Genomic DNA, 11,410 nt, shown 5'->3' on the forward strand with positions numbered 1-11,410 from the left:
CTTTGGGTTTTTTAAAGTTCAGCATCATCAAACCTCCGAAATCATAAGCCATATAATCTTTGGGTTCTTCCCAAGCACTTAGACTTCAAGGTTTTGGTTTAATTACTCGATTCATATAAATATTTTTTTTTTGTTTAATTGTAAGCATTTTCATTTCTTCCATCCAAGGTTTTTCAAGAAGGTTCTTTTTAAACTAGAGTTCGGTTCAAAACGATAGTTGAATATCCCTACTGCTTGTAACAAATTTGAAGTCTTCAGTCTGGCAAGGCCAAATTTTAGGAACAGCTGTTCTGGCCGGTATTTTCTGGTCGGCGGTCATACTGACTGGAATTACTTAACGTAACTAAACATGCTGCAGGGAATGCTTCAGAGGTATAAGAATTATGAATAAACAATGGTCTTTAAATGAAATAATAAGGACTCATTCCGTTACAGGACCTGCCTGGCGGTTGTCAACACCGCCCAGAAGCTAGTTACACGGGACAAGCACGCTTTTAATCGGGCTGTGCTGAAACCGAAAGTCCGCTGTCATTTCCCCAAACCCATGGAGGTGAAGAGAATCAATGTCCACGGCTGGGATAAAAGGATGTCCACTCCCGAGGGACGTCGCGTACTGATGAATAGGATCCTCAGGGGTCGCCACAATATATCCCACTAGCCTTTCGTTAATAAACCTCACTTTATTTACAAATAGTCTTTTTACAATTTAGCTCTACTTTCGATGGCTAAATTTTAGTTTCTTTGACTCGCTGGAACGCCCAGGAAGGCCGGCGATCGATGGTAGATCTGCTGAATGCTCTTCGAAGATTTCGAGTCGTCAAGGATGAAGACGAAGGGCACACTGCTGGCGACTCCCTGACCCTGATCCCGGAAGTATCCCTGCGGCAGGGTTAGTTGTCCGCCAAGGATGAGGCAATCCACCAGGGACATCCTTTGCAGCGGCATTGCAGGCACCAGGAAAAGCTCCTTTCGATCATAGTCGATGGCACGAACGACTCCTAGATGTATTCAAGTCAATAAGTTATCCACAAAAGGTGTTTTTTATAAATACAAACCTATTCCTAAACACTGAGGCAGCCCTGCTCCCTGATGACACAGGTAAACCACATTCGCCTCCATGCCACGGATCAGTTCTTCGCGGGAGTAATTCTCGCTGGTGGCATGGACTATCTTCAGGGAGTCTAGGGACACTTTTAAGGGCTGACAGTCTGTGAGAGATTTGGCATTGCCCGTGAGACACGAACTGAGGCGAGCCAGAAGGTTGGAGTACCGCATATCCTTGGCGCTCAGACTCCAAGTTCCTGGCTCCTTCGCAGGCACCGCGCTGAGCAACTTGTGAAGTGTGTATTTTGGTATTTCCTTCACCCTGAACTCATCCGCCGTGTAGATAATGGGTTTCAACTGCGACAGGCTGCTAGAGTCGAGGGCAGAATCGAAGTTATTAATAGGAAATGGACTCGCAATTTGTACAAGGTCTGTGGGATGAATGCGATCCACCAGCAGGGCCATCAGTTCGCTGCCAAATCCTTTGTTGTACCCCATAGTATTGATAAGCCAGGGAATATTCGCGTACTTTTCATCCTTTTGGACGTCTTGGATGAGCTGAATGACTGCGCGGGCATACTGCTCTGCGCACAAGACTATATTGGTGTGGCCCACGACGTAAGCGTAGTCAGGTTGCTTGTTGAAGAGGAATCCGGGTCCCAAAAGGGGCCCGTCAATGAGGGTACAAGAAACAGTCTGAGGTACAAAGATTTCCGGTTGACCAATATCCAAATCGATGAGCAGAAGTGATGGAAATTGACCCAGATTCCGATTGATAAGGTAGCGCAGTAGGCTAGACTTTCCTACGCCCTTACCACCTGCTATTAGTATCCTACTAGTGGCCTGCATCTTCAACTTATTCCACACCTGCGGCACTTGCAGAGTGCGACTTAGATCAGAAGATTGGATGAGGCAGTGCAACAGGGACTCACTTTGGTGATACGGCCGATTGGAGGCGTTGACGAGTGGGAACACATTCTGCGCCATGTGCTTGCCAAAGTTATCAACGAGCCGCTGGCCTGCAGTATTTCGCTGCAGCAGGACTATAGCATTTGTCTGGCTCTGAAAGCTGCCTTGAATCCTGTCCAACTGGGCGCGTGTAAAGTTCTTGTTTAGCTCCTCCCAATCCACCGCATCTTTGGCCGGCTTCTTAACCTTCGTGGGTGAAATGGACACCCAATTGAGGCCTTTTGGTGAATAAATGTTGAGTGCCTCTTGTCGGCGCGGTCGGTAACCATTCACGGATATCTGGCCACTCAGAAGGGTGAGCACCAGTGTGCCATACAGCTCCAGATCTTCCTTAATCACGGCTAGCACATGGTTGCTCTTCAGGCTGTTTTCGAAGACGCTAAGCTCTGTGAAGTTTGCTTGGGGATTCCTATAAAATGGTGCGTCAATTGGTTGGGAAAGCTGCTCCTTTTCGGTGGTAACAACTTCTGGCAGTGACTCCTCAGCATTCTCTTCAATATCTTCAGGCTCTTCTGGCGGAGGGCTAGTCGCTGCTTTGATTGTATCTATTTTAGGCGTCACAATGACTGACTCTTCCGCAATCTCCTCCACAACGCAAGCCTCTTTTATAGTCTCCTTGGCTTTAGGCTTATATCTAACCAGTTCTTTCTGATTTTCATCCTCAGTTTTCTCATCAAATATTTCCTCTATAATAAGCGGCTCTTTTTGTATTCCCAAGGGTGGATCATCAAAGAATCCATCAATATCTGGAGGTTCATAGGTTGAATCGAGGTCGTCGCTGTCGAAGAAATCGCTGGCGAATTCTTCACTATCGCTATCTTCGCTGTCGAAATCTTCATCATCGTCATCATTGTCGAAGTCTTCGCTATCTTCGTCATCCAAGTCTTCACTATCGGATTCACTACTATCAAAATCTTCAGAGCTTAAAACTTCGCCGTCTCTTGGTTCATAATCATCATCCAGTTCGTCACTGTCCTCCTGTGAGTTCTGAAATACCTCCATCATTTGAATTGTTCCCTCGCCATCGTCAAAACCATCGCTGCTTGCGTCTTCACTCTCGAATTCATCGCTGGTAAAATCTTCAGAGCTAAAATCTTCGTCGTACTGCGGTTCATAATCATCATCCAGTTCGTCACTGTCGATATTCGCATATGCATTCTCAAATACCTCGATTTTTCGAACTATTCCTTTGCTATTACCTTGCAACAGGTGAGCTCGGCTCTCAACATTTTCAAATGGGGCAGGAAAGTCTAGTATTTTGCTCTGATTGCCTTTGGACTTGACCTTAAATATATGTGGCTTTTTAAAGAAAGTATCGCTTACTTCCTCGGAGTCACGGCTTATTAAATCTGTTGATAAATATTTTATTTATATATTTAAGGATATAACGTAATACTACAAAATACTTACTATTTACTATTACAACGGAATTCTCCCCTTTATCAATACCATTTACTGTGGAAGCTTTAGAACTCTTAACTGGACCATTTTGCGCTAACTTATTTGAGTTTGTATATCCATTTTTACTAGATTCCTTGGATTTTTTAGGTTTACTTTGTAACTTTGCTGCTTTGGAACCTTTGGTTTTTATGGGAGCGCTTTTAGCCGATTCTAAAAATATTTGAGAATAAAGTAATTCGAATTTCTTAATTAAATTTTATAAACCTTACCATTTTTCTTGAAAGCCTTTTGCTGAGAGCCTTTTTTATGATTCTTTGACACGGAATCATTGGATTTTAAGGCAATGGGTTTTGTGGGAATAATCTTGGAAATCTCCAAAGGAGAACCTACATCCTTCTTTGGCCTCTTCTCGATCGGAGAACTACCTGGTATCGACTCCTTATTGGAAAGCAGTCTCTTTTTAGCGGCTTTCTTCTTCGCCTTTGACGTTTGGGGCGTCTCCATCTCAAGTTTTTGGATCTTTGGTGGCGAAATCTCTGCGGGAGCACTGGAAGCCTTTGGAATCCCCTTCTGTTTGGACGCCACAGGTGGCGTCACTTGTTTTTCAGGCCTGCGACGACCGGAAGCAAGTTCTCTCTGTTCGGTGAGCTGGAAACTCAGCTTCATTTCTTTCAGCATTTGCGGGCTTAGCATGCCTATTATTATTTTCCGTAGAAACGTTAAAACCACAATTCCCGGGCCATGCGACCTGTAAGAAGAAGAATAATCATATGGGCAGTAGGACCAGTCACGGCACCGCAAGGTATTACCACGCGCAGGGTTGCCACCGATAGGCGCACTCGATAGCCGCAATAACAGCCCTGCGCTTGAAGGCGTTGGTTTGGTCATCGAACGTTCATCGCGCTACCGAGAAATGAAACGGATGAACATTGTTCATCGTCATTTTGCATGGGAAAAAATCGTCGAGTTCAATTCGAATTTTTGTAATTGCATTAACTTTTATACGATATAGCTAAACGGTAGACGCATAAGAATCAACAAATTTGTGCCATTTTGTAAGCAAATTAAGTGTCGAATTCGTGCTGAGTGTTGTGAAATCACCAATATAAATTGTAAGTGGCCGAAAGAGCAGCAGTGAAAAAATTCCACATAGCACGCACACAAATGCACGCACGCCCAGACACACACACACGGACAAACATACGAACAGAGAGTGGATGATGAGATGTTTTTGGAATAAAGCGAGAGCGGGACGGGTGAGGAGTTTTCTGGAGCGGAGTGGAACAGAGAGAGGGGTGGAGAAGCGGGCGGCCCTATGACGCGACCGAAAAGGAAAATGCGAATGCGAAAACGAAAACGCAGGAAAACGGGAAAACTCGACTCGGCTAACGGACAATGGACAATGGTCAGAAAGAAAGAACCCCACACTTTTGACTATTAGATCGCCGTCCAGCCGCGAGTATGACTAAGTGTGTGTGCGAGCGAGAGAGGGCTATCGGGAAAGAGAGCGAGCGCGGTCGTGTGTGTGTGTCGTGTGTGCACTGTGCATGTGTGTGGCTTTTTCATTTTGATAATTTTTTGAACAGTTCGCTCAGTTTTCGCGAATAAATTAAACAGAACTGAACGGCGAACCGGGGACTCGGATTCGGATTCGGAATCGCAATCGGAATCATCTGCATTATTGCATCTTCTACAATTTTTGCCTTTTGCAGAACTCCAATGACGACGATTCGCAAGAAATTGGTAATTGTCGGCGACGGTGCCTGCGGTAAAACTTGCCTTCTGATTGTCTTCAGCAAAGATCAGTTCCCCGAGGTCTATGTGCCCACCGTATTCGAGAATTATGTGGCCGACATTGAGGTGGATGGCAAACAGGTAAGCTCTTCCGCCCACCACCCCCTGGGCCCACCCCCTGCCCCCTGATAACCCCGCCCGAGTGATAATCATCTGATCTCGTTTTATAATTTGTGTGCATTCAATTCATTCCGTTTTTCAAGTGCGCGTATCCTCTTTACACTTTCCGCCTCTGCGGCTGTATTTGTGCTCCCATATATTCCCCCATGGGTGTGTGTTTATTGTTCTCTTGTTTGTGCCACCCACAACTTCACCCACACCTACAACGTCTTTCCTTTTATTCCCTTGTAAAAAATGAGTCAATATCGCCTGATACCCGCGGCAGACACAAACAAACAATGGTGTCTGGAAAAGCTAAATAGATCGTGCAAATTTCGGATTATTTGGATTACTCGGAAGAAGAATCCTAACTTTTGATAGCAGTGATTAAGTCACACTTGGCCACATTTCCCCACACTTACACACACACACCTACTAAACAGAGAGTTGGCAGCACCAATACCAGTGGAGCAGCTCCCTTCCTTCCGCTCGTTTTCTTTTCTTTTATTTTGTATTTGTCTTATACAAGTCCGTTGCGCACATACAGTTTAATGCGTTGCGCCGCCCCCCGCTCTCTCTGGCTGGCTGCTCTCTCTCTCTGCCTACCTGTGTACTCTCTTTTGGGGAAGCACTCTCCACTCCCCATCTCCCTCGCTCTCACGAATGTAATGTGCGATTTCCAAGGGGCATTAAGTCATGATTTGGCTATATATTCCATTCGGTTCGGATCCCCAATATTTTCAGGCACTTTTCGAAATAAACACTGTGTGTTTGCCTTTGCTGCGCAATATGGCGGGTTTTCAGTTTTCATTTTTCAGTTTCTGTTTCTGTTTGTGTTTCTGTTTGGATAGCGTTTACATACACACGTTCACGTCATTCTACTTCGCCTCGCTTCGATGTGATTAATTCGTTTGGCATTTCCGCCAAGTTCCTTGCTCACACTCTCCACTCTCGGCTATCTTCAACTCGAAGTTGTCTCGTCTTCGTCTCCGAAACCCCATCCCCATCCACGAAACCCCAAGCCAAACATCAAACCCCCTGATTCTATCGATCTATCTATAATCGTGATGACACATATGCAACTGCAAGTTCCCATTCATAATCACAATCCACTTCCGATCTCCAGGTGGAGCTGGCCCTGTGGGATACGGCCGGGCAGGAGGACTACGACAGACTACGACCGCTGAGCTATCCCGACACTGACGTCATACTGATGTGTTTCTCAGTGGATTCACCCGATTCGCTAGAAAATATTCCTGAAAAATGGACCCCAGAGGTGAGTACTACTGGGTTGGAAAGTACCTTTAGGAATTTCAGTAACTAGTAACTATAAAATATAATTAGATAATTTTCTAAAAAAAAATGACTCGAGTTTGCTATCTAAACAATGCTTATAGGTGAATTAACTATAGAAACAGTTATGTTTATAAAAAAAGTGTATGGTTAGTTTCATCACTCGAATTTATGACATTTTCCTAATAATTATCTAAAACTGGTAATCCTTTTTTTTATAAATATACCACAAACAATTCATAAAAATAATATATTTTTGTTTAAAAAAATTTTTAAGGAGATAAAACCACATATCGAAATATGTATCTGAGGGATTTAGTTTCAAGGTTTTGCAGTTAAAATGGATATAAGTTCGAGTTCTAATTTATATACTGATTTTTCTATTACATTAATATAAAACATCAACTAATCCTTTTAAATTCTTGCAGGTCAAGCACTTTTGTCCAAATGTTCCAATCATTTTGGTAGGAAATAAGAAAGATTTGCGAAATGATCCCAACACAATTCGGGTAAGTATACGCACTGTTGGCCCGCTGAAACTGGAGGTCTAATCGAATTGCTTTACAGGATCTAGCAAAAATGAAGCAGGAGCCGGTGAAGCCGCAAGAGGGTCGCGCCATGGCCGAGAAGATAAATGCCTTTGCCTATTTGGAGTGCTCGGCCAAGTCCAAGGAGGGTGTGCGAGATGTTTTCGAGACGGCAACTAGGGCCGCGCTGCAAGTCAAAAAGAGGAAGAAGACCAGATGCCTTTTGCTCTAAAAGAGCAAATCAACAACATGAAAATCTTTACCACACACACACAGCAACAACAACAGCATACACACACACACACATACACACCTTTTACAACAATAACGAGCTGAACAACCACTCAACAACAACAACCAGAACATCGGATACACGAAGCTGCACCACCCAACAGCAAAAGCAACAGCATGAGCAGAAAGATGAGCTTGATGAGCTTGAAGATCGGAGGAGGAGGGAGCAGCGGCGGAATAAGGGAAGGCAGCATCAAGTAGAATGTCAAATGCGGATTTGATTTTATATACAGTCTAGTGTAGTTATAAACCGAAGTAAACAACAGTAATAACTATGGCATTATTATTTGTAACCCTAGGGCAGAGCAGATCGATCAGTCAGCCACTGCAAGCAAATATATATCGATATATGTAAACATATTCAAGTTGTGTCCGTTTCTGTCCACCCCTCCTTGTTGTATGATGTAATTCCTTTTATTTCGTGATCTGTGTTGTCAAGTTTAGCCGGCTGTGGCAGGATGAGATTGTGTCGTATGTGAGGGTGAGTGAGGCAGGTGAATTAGTGGAATCAGAATCAGAAGTTGGACCTCGGGGTCCAAAACGAGCGTAGGCGACCAGAAGATGATGAGAATTATGTTCCCTTTAAATCTATCAGATGCAGAGAGACCAGACCGCCAATAGAAGATGCAAGTGAAACTACATTACAAGAACCGAACTAAACACAAAACAACAAAAAAAAACAAACGATAAATGTTTATTTAACTAAACGTAAGCCACAAATGAGATGCATTCAGTTTTCGCGTGGGAGATGCTAAAGGGGAGAAATTTTGATGATGATGAAACAACTATTTCGAGCGCATTAAGCGAGTTTTTAATATTTGTACTTTGCATTAAAACGAGTGGAAAACATAAAAAAAGATACTACAAAGCAACCAAACTATATGAAGAGTATTTTATGATTTTATAAAATACGAATATACATATAATTATACTATACAGTACATATGTGTATGTCTCTTTTTTGTATTTTGTACCGTCAATCGTGTAATTCTCACACAGAAGTTGAAAAACTCGAAGATGCATCAGATACAACCAAACTATATTATACTTATGAATAAACAGTACATTTGATCTACTCTTGGTTTAACTAACTGTTTTATTTGGAATGGGGATTGAATTTATTAAATTAGGGGAGATCCGCTGAAGAAGGATCACAGAAATGTGAATGACCCTAAATAAAAACTCACACCATTAACGGGGGTTCAAAAAAATCTTTATTGAGGGGTTGTTTTTGTTTATTTTGTGCTTTTCTTTCCTTTTTTTTACATTTAAAATGTACATAACATTATGAATCAAAATGTTTTGGTTTTCTTTCGATTAGGTATTACAATTCAATATTATTTCCGAACAGTTATGCCGTTTTCGAAACGACATGGACACGACAGAATTCTCTTAAACGTATTTTTTTAATAGCTTAACTTTCGTTGAAAGCTATACTTTTATATTTCTACCCGCATTTGATTACTCGATTTCGTTTACTGTTGTTTTCGTTAGTCGATCTGGTTGGTTCGAAAGGATTCGCAATAACAATTAATTATTAGTAATTATGGTAGTCCATTTAACTGCTTGGGGATCGTGTAACAAACAGAGTAATTAAAGCCGTGTTAGTATTTCGTTTCTGGTGATGCAGTTAACATTGATGAGAGGAACTCATGGTGAATGCTTAGAGAACGTGATGTTGTGTGGTCGCTTGTGTAAAAAGTAATCAACAGATTGGTTAAACTAATAATAAATAAACTTAGGCGTAACACGTGTCCTTAACAATATAAACAATAAACGTTTCTCAAACTTAAACAACAAATGCATCGGCTGTCGTGGGCTTAAATTATCAATTATCTTTATCAATTTGGGCATGGATCTCAATCATATTTCGTTACTTGCAATGTTCCCGCGTTTTCACATACTTAGGTCGACCGGTCGTTTTATAATATTAGTATACATTAAATTCAACATTTATTCGATTAGTTAAATGTGTTGCTTGTGTCGTATGTCATGTGCGTGTTGTCTTCTGGGTAAATACGTACATACATAGGTTTAAAAATCCTCCGTTCTTCTCCGTTCCGCTCGCCGGGCAATTGGCCATTTGGGTTAATCTCCTGGCTAGGATTCAGAGCAATCAGATTTTTCTGGCTGAATTTAAATGCTTTTGAGCTTCAGCCAATTGCCTTAGTTGCCACTTAGCCACCTGCTTAATCGCTCTCGTCTAGGAATCAACGTTAGTAATATTTACTACATAAACATATGTACGTGCATTGTTAATATGTATCTTTTGGATCGGTGCTTAAACGTATTGATATACTCTATCGCTGCTCTTCTGGCCGACAACAAGTACTTTAGATAGTTTTCGTAACAAATAATAAATAAACCACTGTGGCCATAACAATTAGTTATCCTCCTAAATTCTCTCTTGTATATCTGATGGGCCTTTTGCTATATACCATATATATAGCGAACAAAAGTTACTCGTATGTGTGGTTAATATTGCACTCGTTTCTAGGGAATCCATCTAGTTAAGGTTCCGCCTGCGCCGGAAGACCAGAGCAAAGATGGATCGGATGCGCCACCAGCGGCTGCGTCGCCCCGTGTGGATCTTCTCCGAATTGGAGTCCGTGCCCAGGGCCTTCTGCATCTCCTTGCGCCGAATCTCGCGGACCAGCGTGTAGAACGCCTCGTCGATGTAGTGACGCAGTGCAGCGGACGTCTCGAAGAAGGGGCAACCGAACTGATTGGCCAGGTTCTTGCCCTCCTCGGTGGTCACACGCCGCTGGGACTCCAGGTCCACCTTGTTGGCGATCAGAACCAAGGGAATATCCTCGGAAAGGCGGACTCGGGTGATCAGTTTGCGGTACTCGGAGGCCTCCTGGAAGCTGTGGCGGTCGGTGACCGAGTAGCAGATGATGAAACCTTCGCCGCAACGCATGTATTGGTCCCGCATGGCCGTGAACTCCACCTGGCCGGCGGTGTCAAGGATGTCGAGCAGGGCGGCCTCGTTGTCGATGACCGCCTGTTGCTGGTAGGAGTCCTCTGTATGGGAGAAACCGGTATGTATTTAGAGGGGGTTTTTGGGGTAGCTCTCCCCTAGCCTTACTCACCAATTGTGGGGTCGTGGTAGTCCAGGAAACTGTGGCTCACGAACTGAAGGGTGACAGCTGTTCGGGTTTCGTCGGCGTCGTCGTCGTTTTCAGGGGGCGGTGGGTGGTTCGGTGGGCGGTTCGGTGGGTGGCGGGGCCAAAACAAAGCGTAAAAGAAATTGAGATAATTTATTGATTTTTCGCAGCCACAATCAAAGTGCGCAGTGATAACTGCGGCAACTTCTTTGACTTTGGCTTTTCGTTTAGCTGGATTCCAGAACTCACCTGACTTTCCCACGCCCCCGTCGCCGAGGATGACGATCTTGTAGACCCGCAGACCACCTCGCATGTTCTGCGGCTGAATCGGAGGAGGCGGCTTCACCAGACTGCCGTTGTCCCTGTGGTCGCTGGGCACCCGCATCGAGTCCGTGTCGGCGGCACTGGTGCAGGACCTCAGCTTGCTGGATCGCTTGAGGGCCGCACAGCCGATGGACATGTCGCCGGCCATCACTCCCGATGGGATTTAGCCCTAATCCTGGTCCTAGTCCTAGTCCTAGTCCCGTTTTCCGTTCGATCGGATCACACGGAGAACCTCTGCACCACCGTCGCCAATTGTGTATTATTTTCTTGTTTTTCTCGGGCTCGGGGTTGGTTCTCTTGCGGATGGGAGCGTGAGGGAATTTTATAGTGGGCACGAAGTATAGGTGTCCAATGCGCATGATTTTAAATGTAAAAAATATTTAAAAAAGTTATTTATATATTTTATACTTAAAAGTTATCATTGTTCATAAAAAATGTATGTTAAAGTTTCTTATGTTAGTTACGGTACTATGGTTTTTGCTTTGGACTTTGCCCAAAAACTGCCGAGATTTTATTTAAAATTTTTGAAAATCTGTTTCAGACTTACTAATTTAGTAATAC

General features: G+C 43.5%; 4 protein-coding genes across 4 annotated transcripts; 2 read left to right on the forward strand and 2 right to left on the reverse strand.

Moving 5' to 3' along the window:
- The first annotated feature begins 215 nt into the window (after positions 1-215).
- On the forward strand, positions 216-691 carry mRpL34 (mitochondrial ribosomal protein L34). Its single transcript, XM_017154715.3, has 2 exons — positions 216-372; positions 436-691. The coding sequence occupies exons 1-2, from the start codon at positions 350-352 to the stop codon at positions 656-658; spliced, it is 246 nt and encodes an 81-aa protein (XP_017010204.2). The 5' UTR covers positions 216-349; the 3' UTR covers positions 659-691.
- On the reverse strand, positions 670-4,162 carry LOC108066274 (polynucleotide 5'-hydroxyl-kinase NOL9). Its single transcript, XM_070212237.1, has 4 exons — positions 3,684-4,162; positions 3,424-3,624; positions 1,056-3,362; positions 670-998 (listed from the first exon to the last, which is right to left on the reverse strand). Exons 1-4 carry the CDS (start codon positions 4,105-4,107, stop codon positions 733-735), a joined length of 3,198 nt encoding a protein of 1,065 aa, XP_070068338.1. The 5' UTR covers positions 4,108-4,162; the 3' UTR covers positions 670-732.
- Positions 4,163-4,316: 154 nt separating this feature from the next.
- On the forward strand, positions 4,317-8,505 carry Rho1 (ras-like GTP-binding protein Rho1). The gene is made up of 5 exons (XM_017154714.3): positions 4,317-4,526; positions 5,127-5,289; positions 6,434-6,583; positions 7,029-7,109; positions 7,168-8,505. Exons 2-5 carry the CDS (start codon positions 5,134-5,136, stop codon positions 7,357-7,359), a joined length of 579 nt encoding a protein of 192 aa, XP_017010203.1. The 5' UTR covers positions 4,317-4,526; positions 5,127-5,133; the 3' UTR covers positions 7,360-8,505.
- Positions 8,506-8,609: 104 nt separating this feature from the next.
- On the reverse strand, positions 8,610-11,292 carry Ric (Ras-related protein interacting with calmodulin). The gene is made up of 3 exons (XM_017154713.3): positions 10,775-11,292; positions 10,511-10,567; positions 8,610-10,442 (listed from the first exon to the last, which is right to left on the reverse strand). Exons 1-3 carry the CDS (start codon positions 10,995-10,997, stop codon positions 9,925-9,927), a joined length of 798 nt encoding a protein of 265 aa, XP_017010202.1. The 5' UTR covers positions 10,998-11,292; the 3' UTR covers positions 8,610-9,924.
- Positions 11,293-11,410: the final 118 nt, after the last annotated feature.

This window comes from Drosophila takahashii, chromosome 2R (assembly GCF_030179915.1).
Source record: "Drosophila takahashii strain IR98-3 E-12201 chromosome 2R, DtakHiC1v2, whole genome shotgun sequence".
NCBI lineage: Eukaryota > Metazoa > Arthropoda > Insecta > Diptera > Drosophilidae > Drosophila > Drosophila takahashii.

Bases quoted from the DNA above. Each gene is read 5' to 3' on its own strand.
- Ric (XM_017154713.3), bottom strand. From the start codon at position 10,997: ATGGCCGGCGACATGTCCATCGGCTGTGCGGCCCTCAAGCGATCCAGC. The intron at 10,568-10,774 runs GTGAGTTCTGGA...AAACCCGAACAG, and splicing joins CGGGGGCGTGGGAAAGTCAG to CTGTCACCCTTCAGTTCGTG. The intron at 10,443-10,510 runs GTGAGTAAGGCT...TCTCCCATACAG, and splicing joins CTACCACGACCCCACAATTG to AGGACTCCTACCAGCAACAG.
- Rho1 (XM_017154714.3), top strand. From the start codon at position 5,134: ATGACGACGATTCGCAAGAAATTGGTAATTGTCGGCGACGGTGCCTGC. The intron at 5,290-6,433 runs GTAAGCTCTTCC...TCCGATCTCCAG, and splicing joins TTGAGGTGGATGGCAAACAG to GTGGAGCTGGCCCTGTGGGA. The intron at 7,110-7,167 runs GTAAGTATACGC...ATTGCTTTACAG, and splicing joins ATGATCCCAACACAATTCGG to GATCTAGCAAAAATGAAGCA.
- mRpL34 (XM_017154715.3), top strand. From the start codon at position 350: ATGCTGCAGGGAATGCTTCAGAG. The intron at 373-435 runs GTATAAGAATTA...ATTCCGTTACAG, and splicing joins CTGCAGGGAATGCTTCAGAG to GACCTGCCTGGCGGTTGTCA.
- LOC108066274 (XM_070212237.1), bottom strand. From the start codon at position 4,107: ATGCTAAGCCCGCAAATGCTGAAAGAAATGAAGCTGAGTTTCCAGCTC. The intron at 3,625-3,683 runs GTAAGGTTTATA...AAATATTTTTAG, and splicing joins AAAGGCTTTCAAGAAAAATG to AATCGGCTAAAAGCGCTCCC. The intron at 3,363-3,423 runs GTAAGTATTTTG...ATTTATCAACAG, and splicing joins TTCCGTTGTAATAGTAAATA to ATTTAATAAGCCGTGACTCC.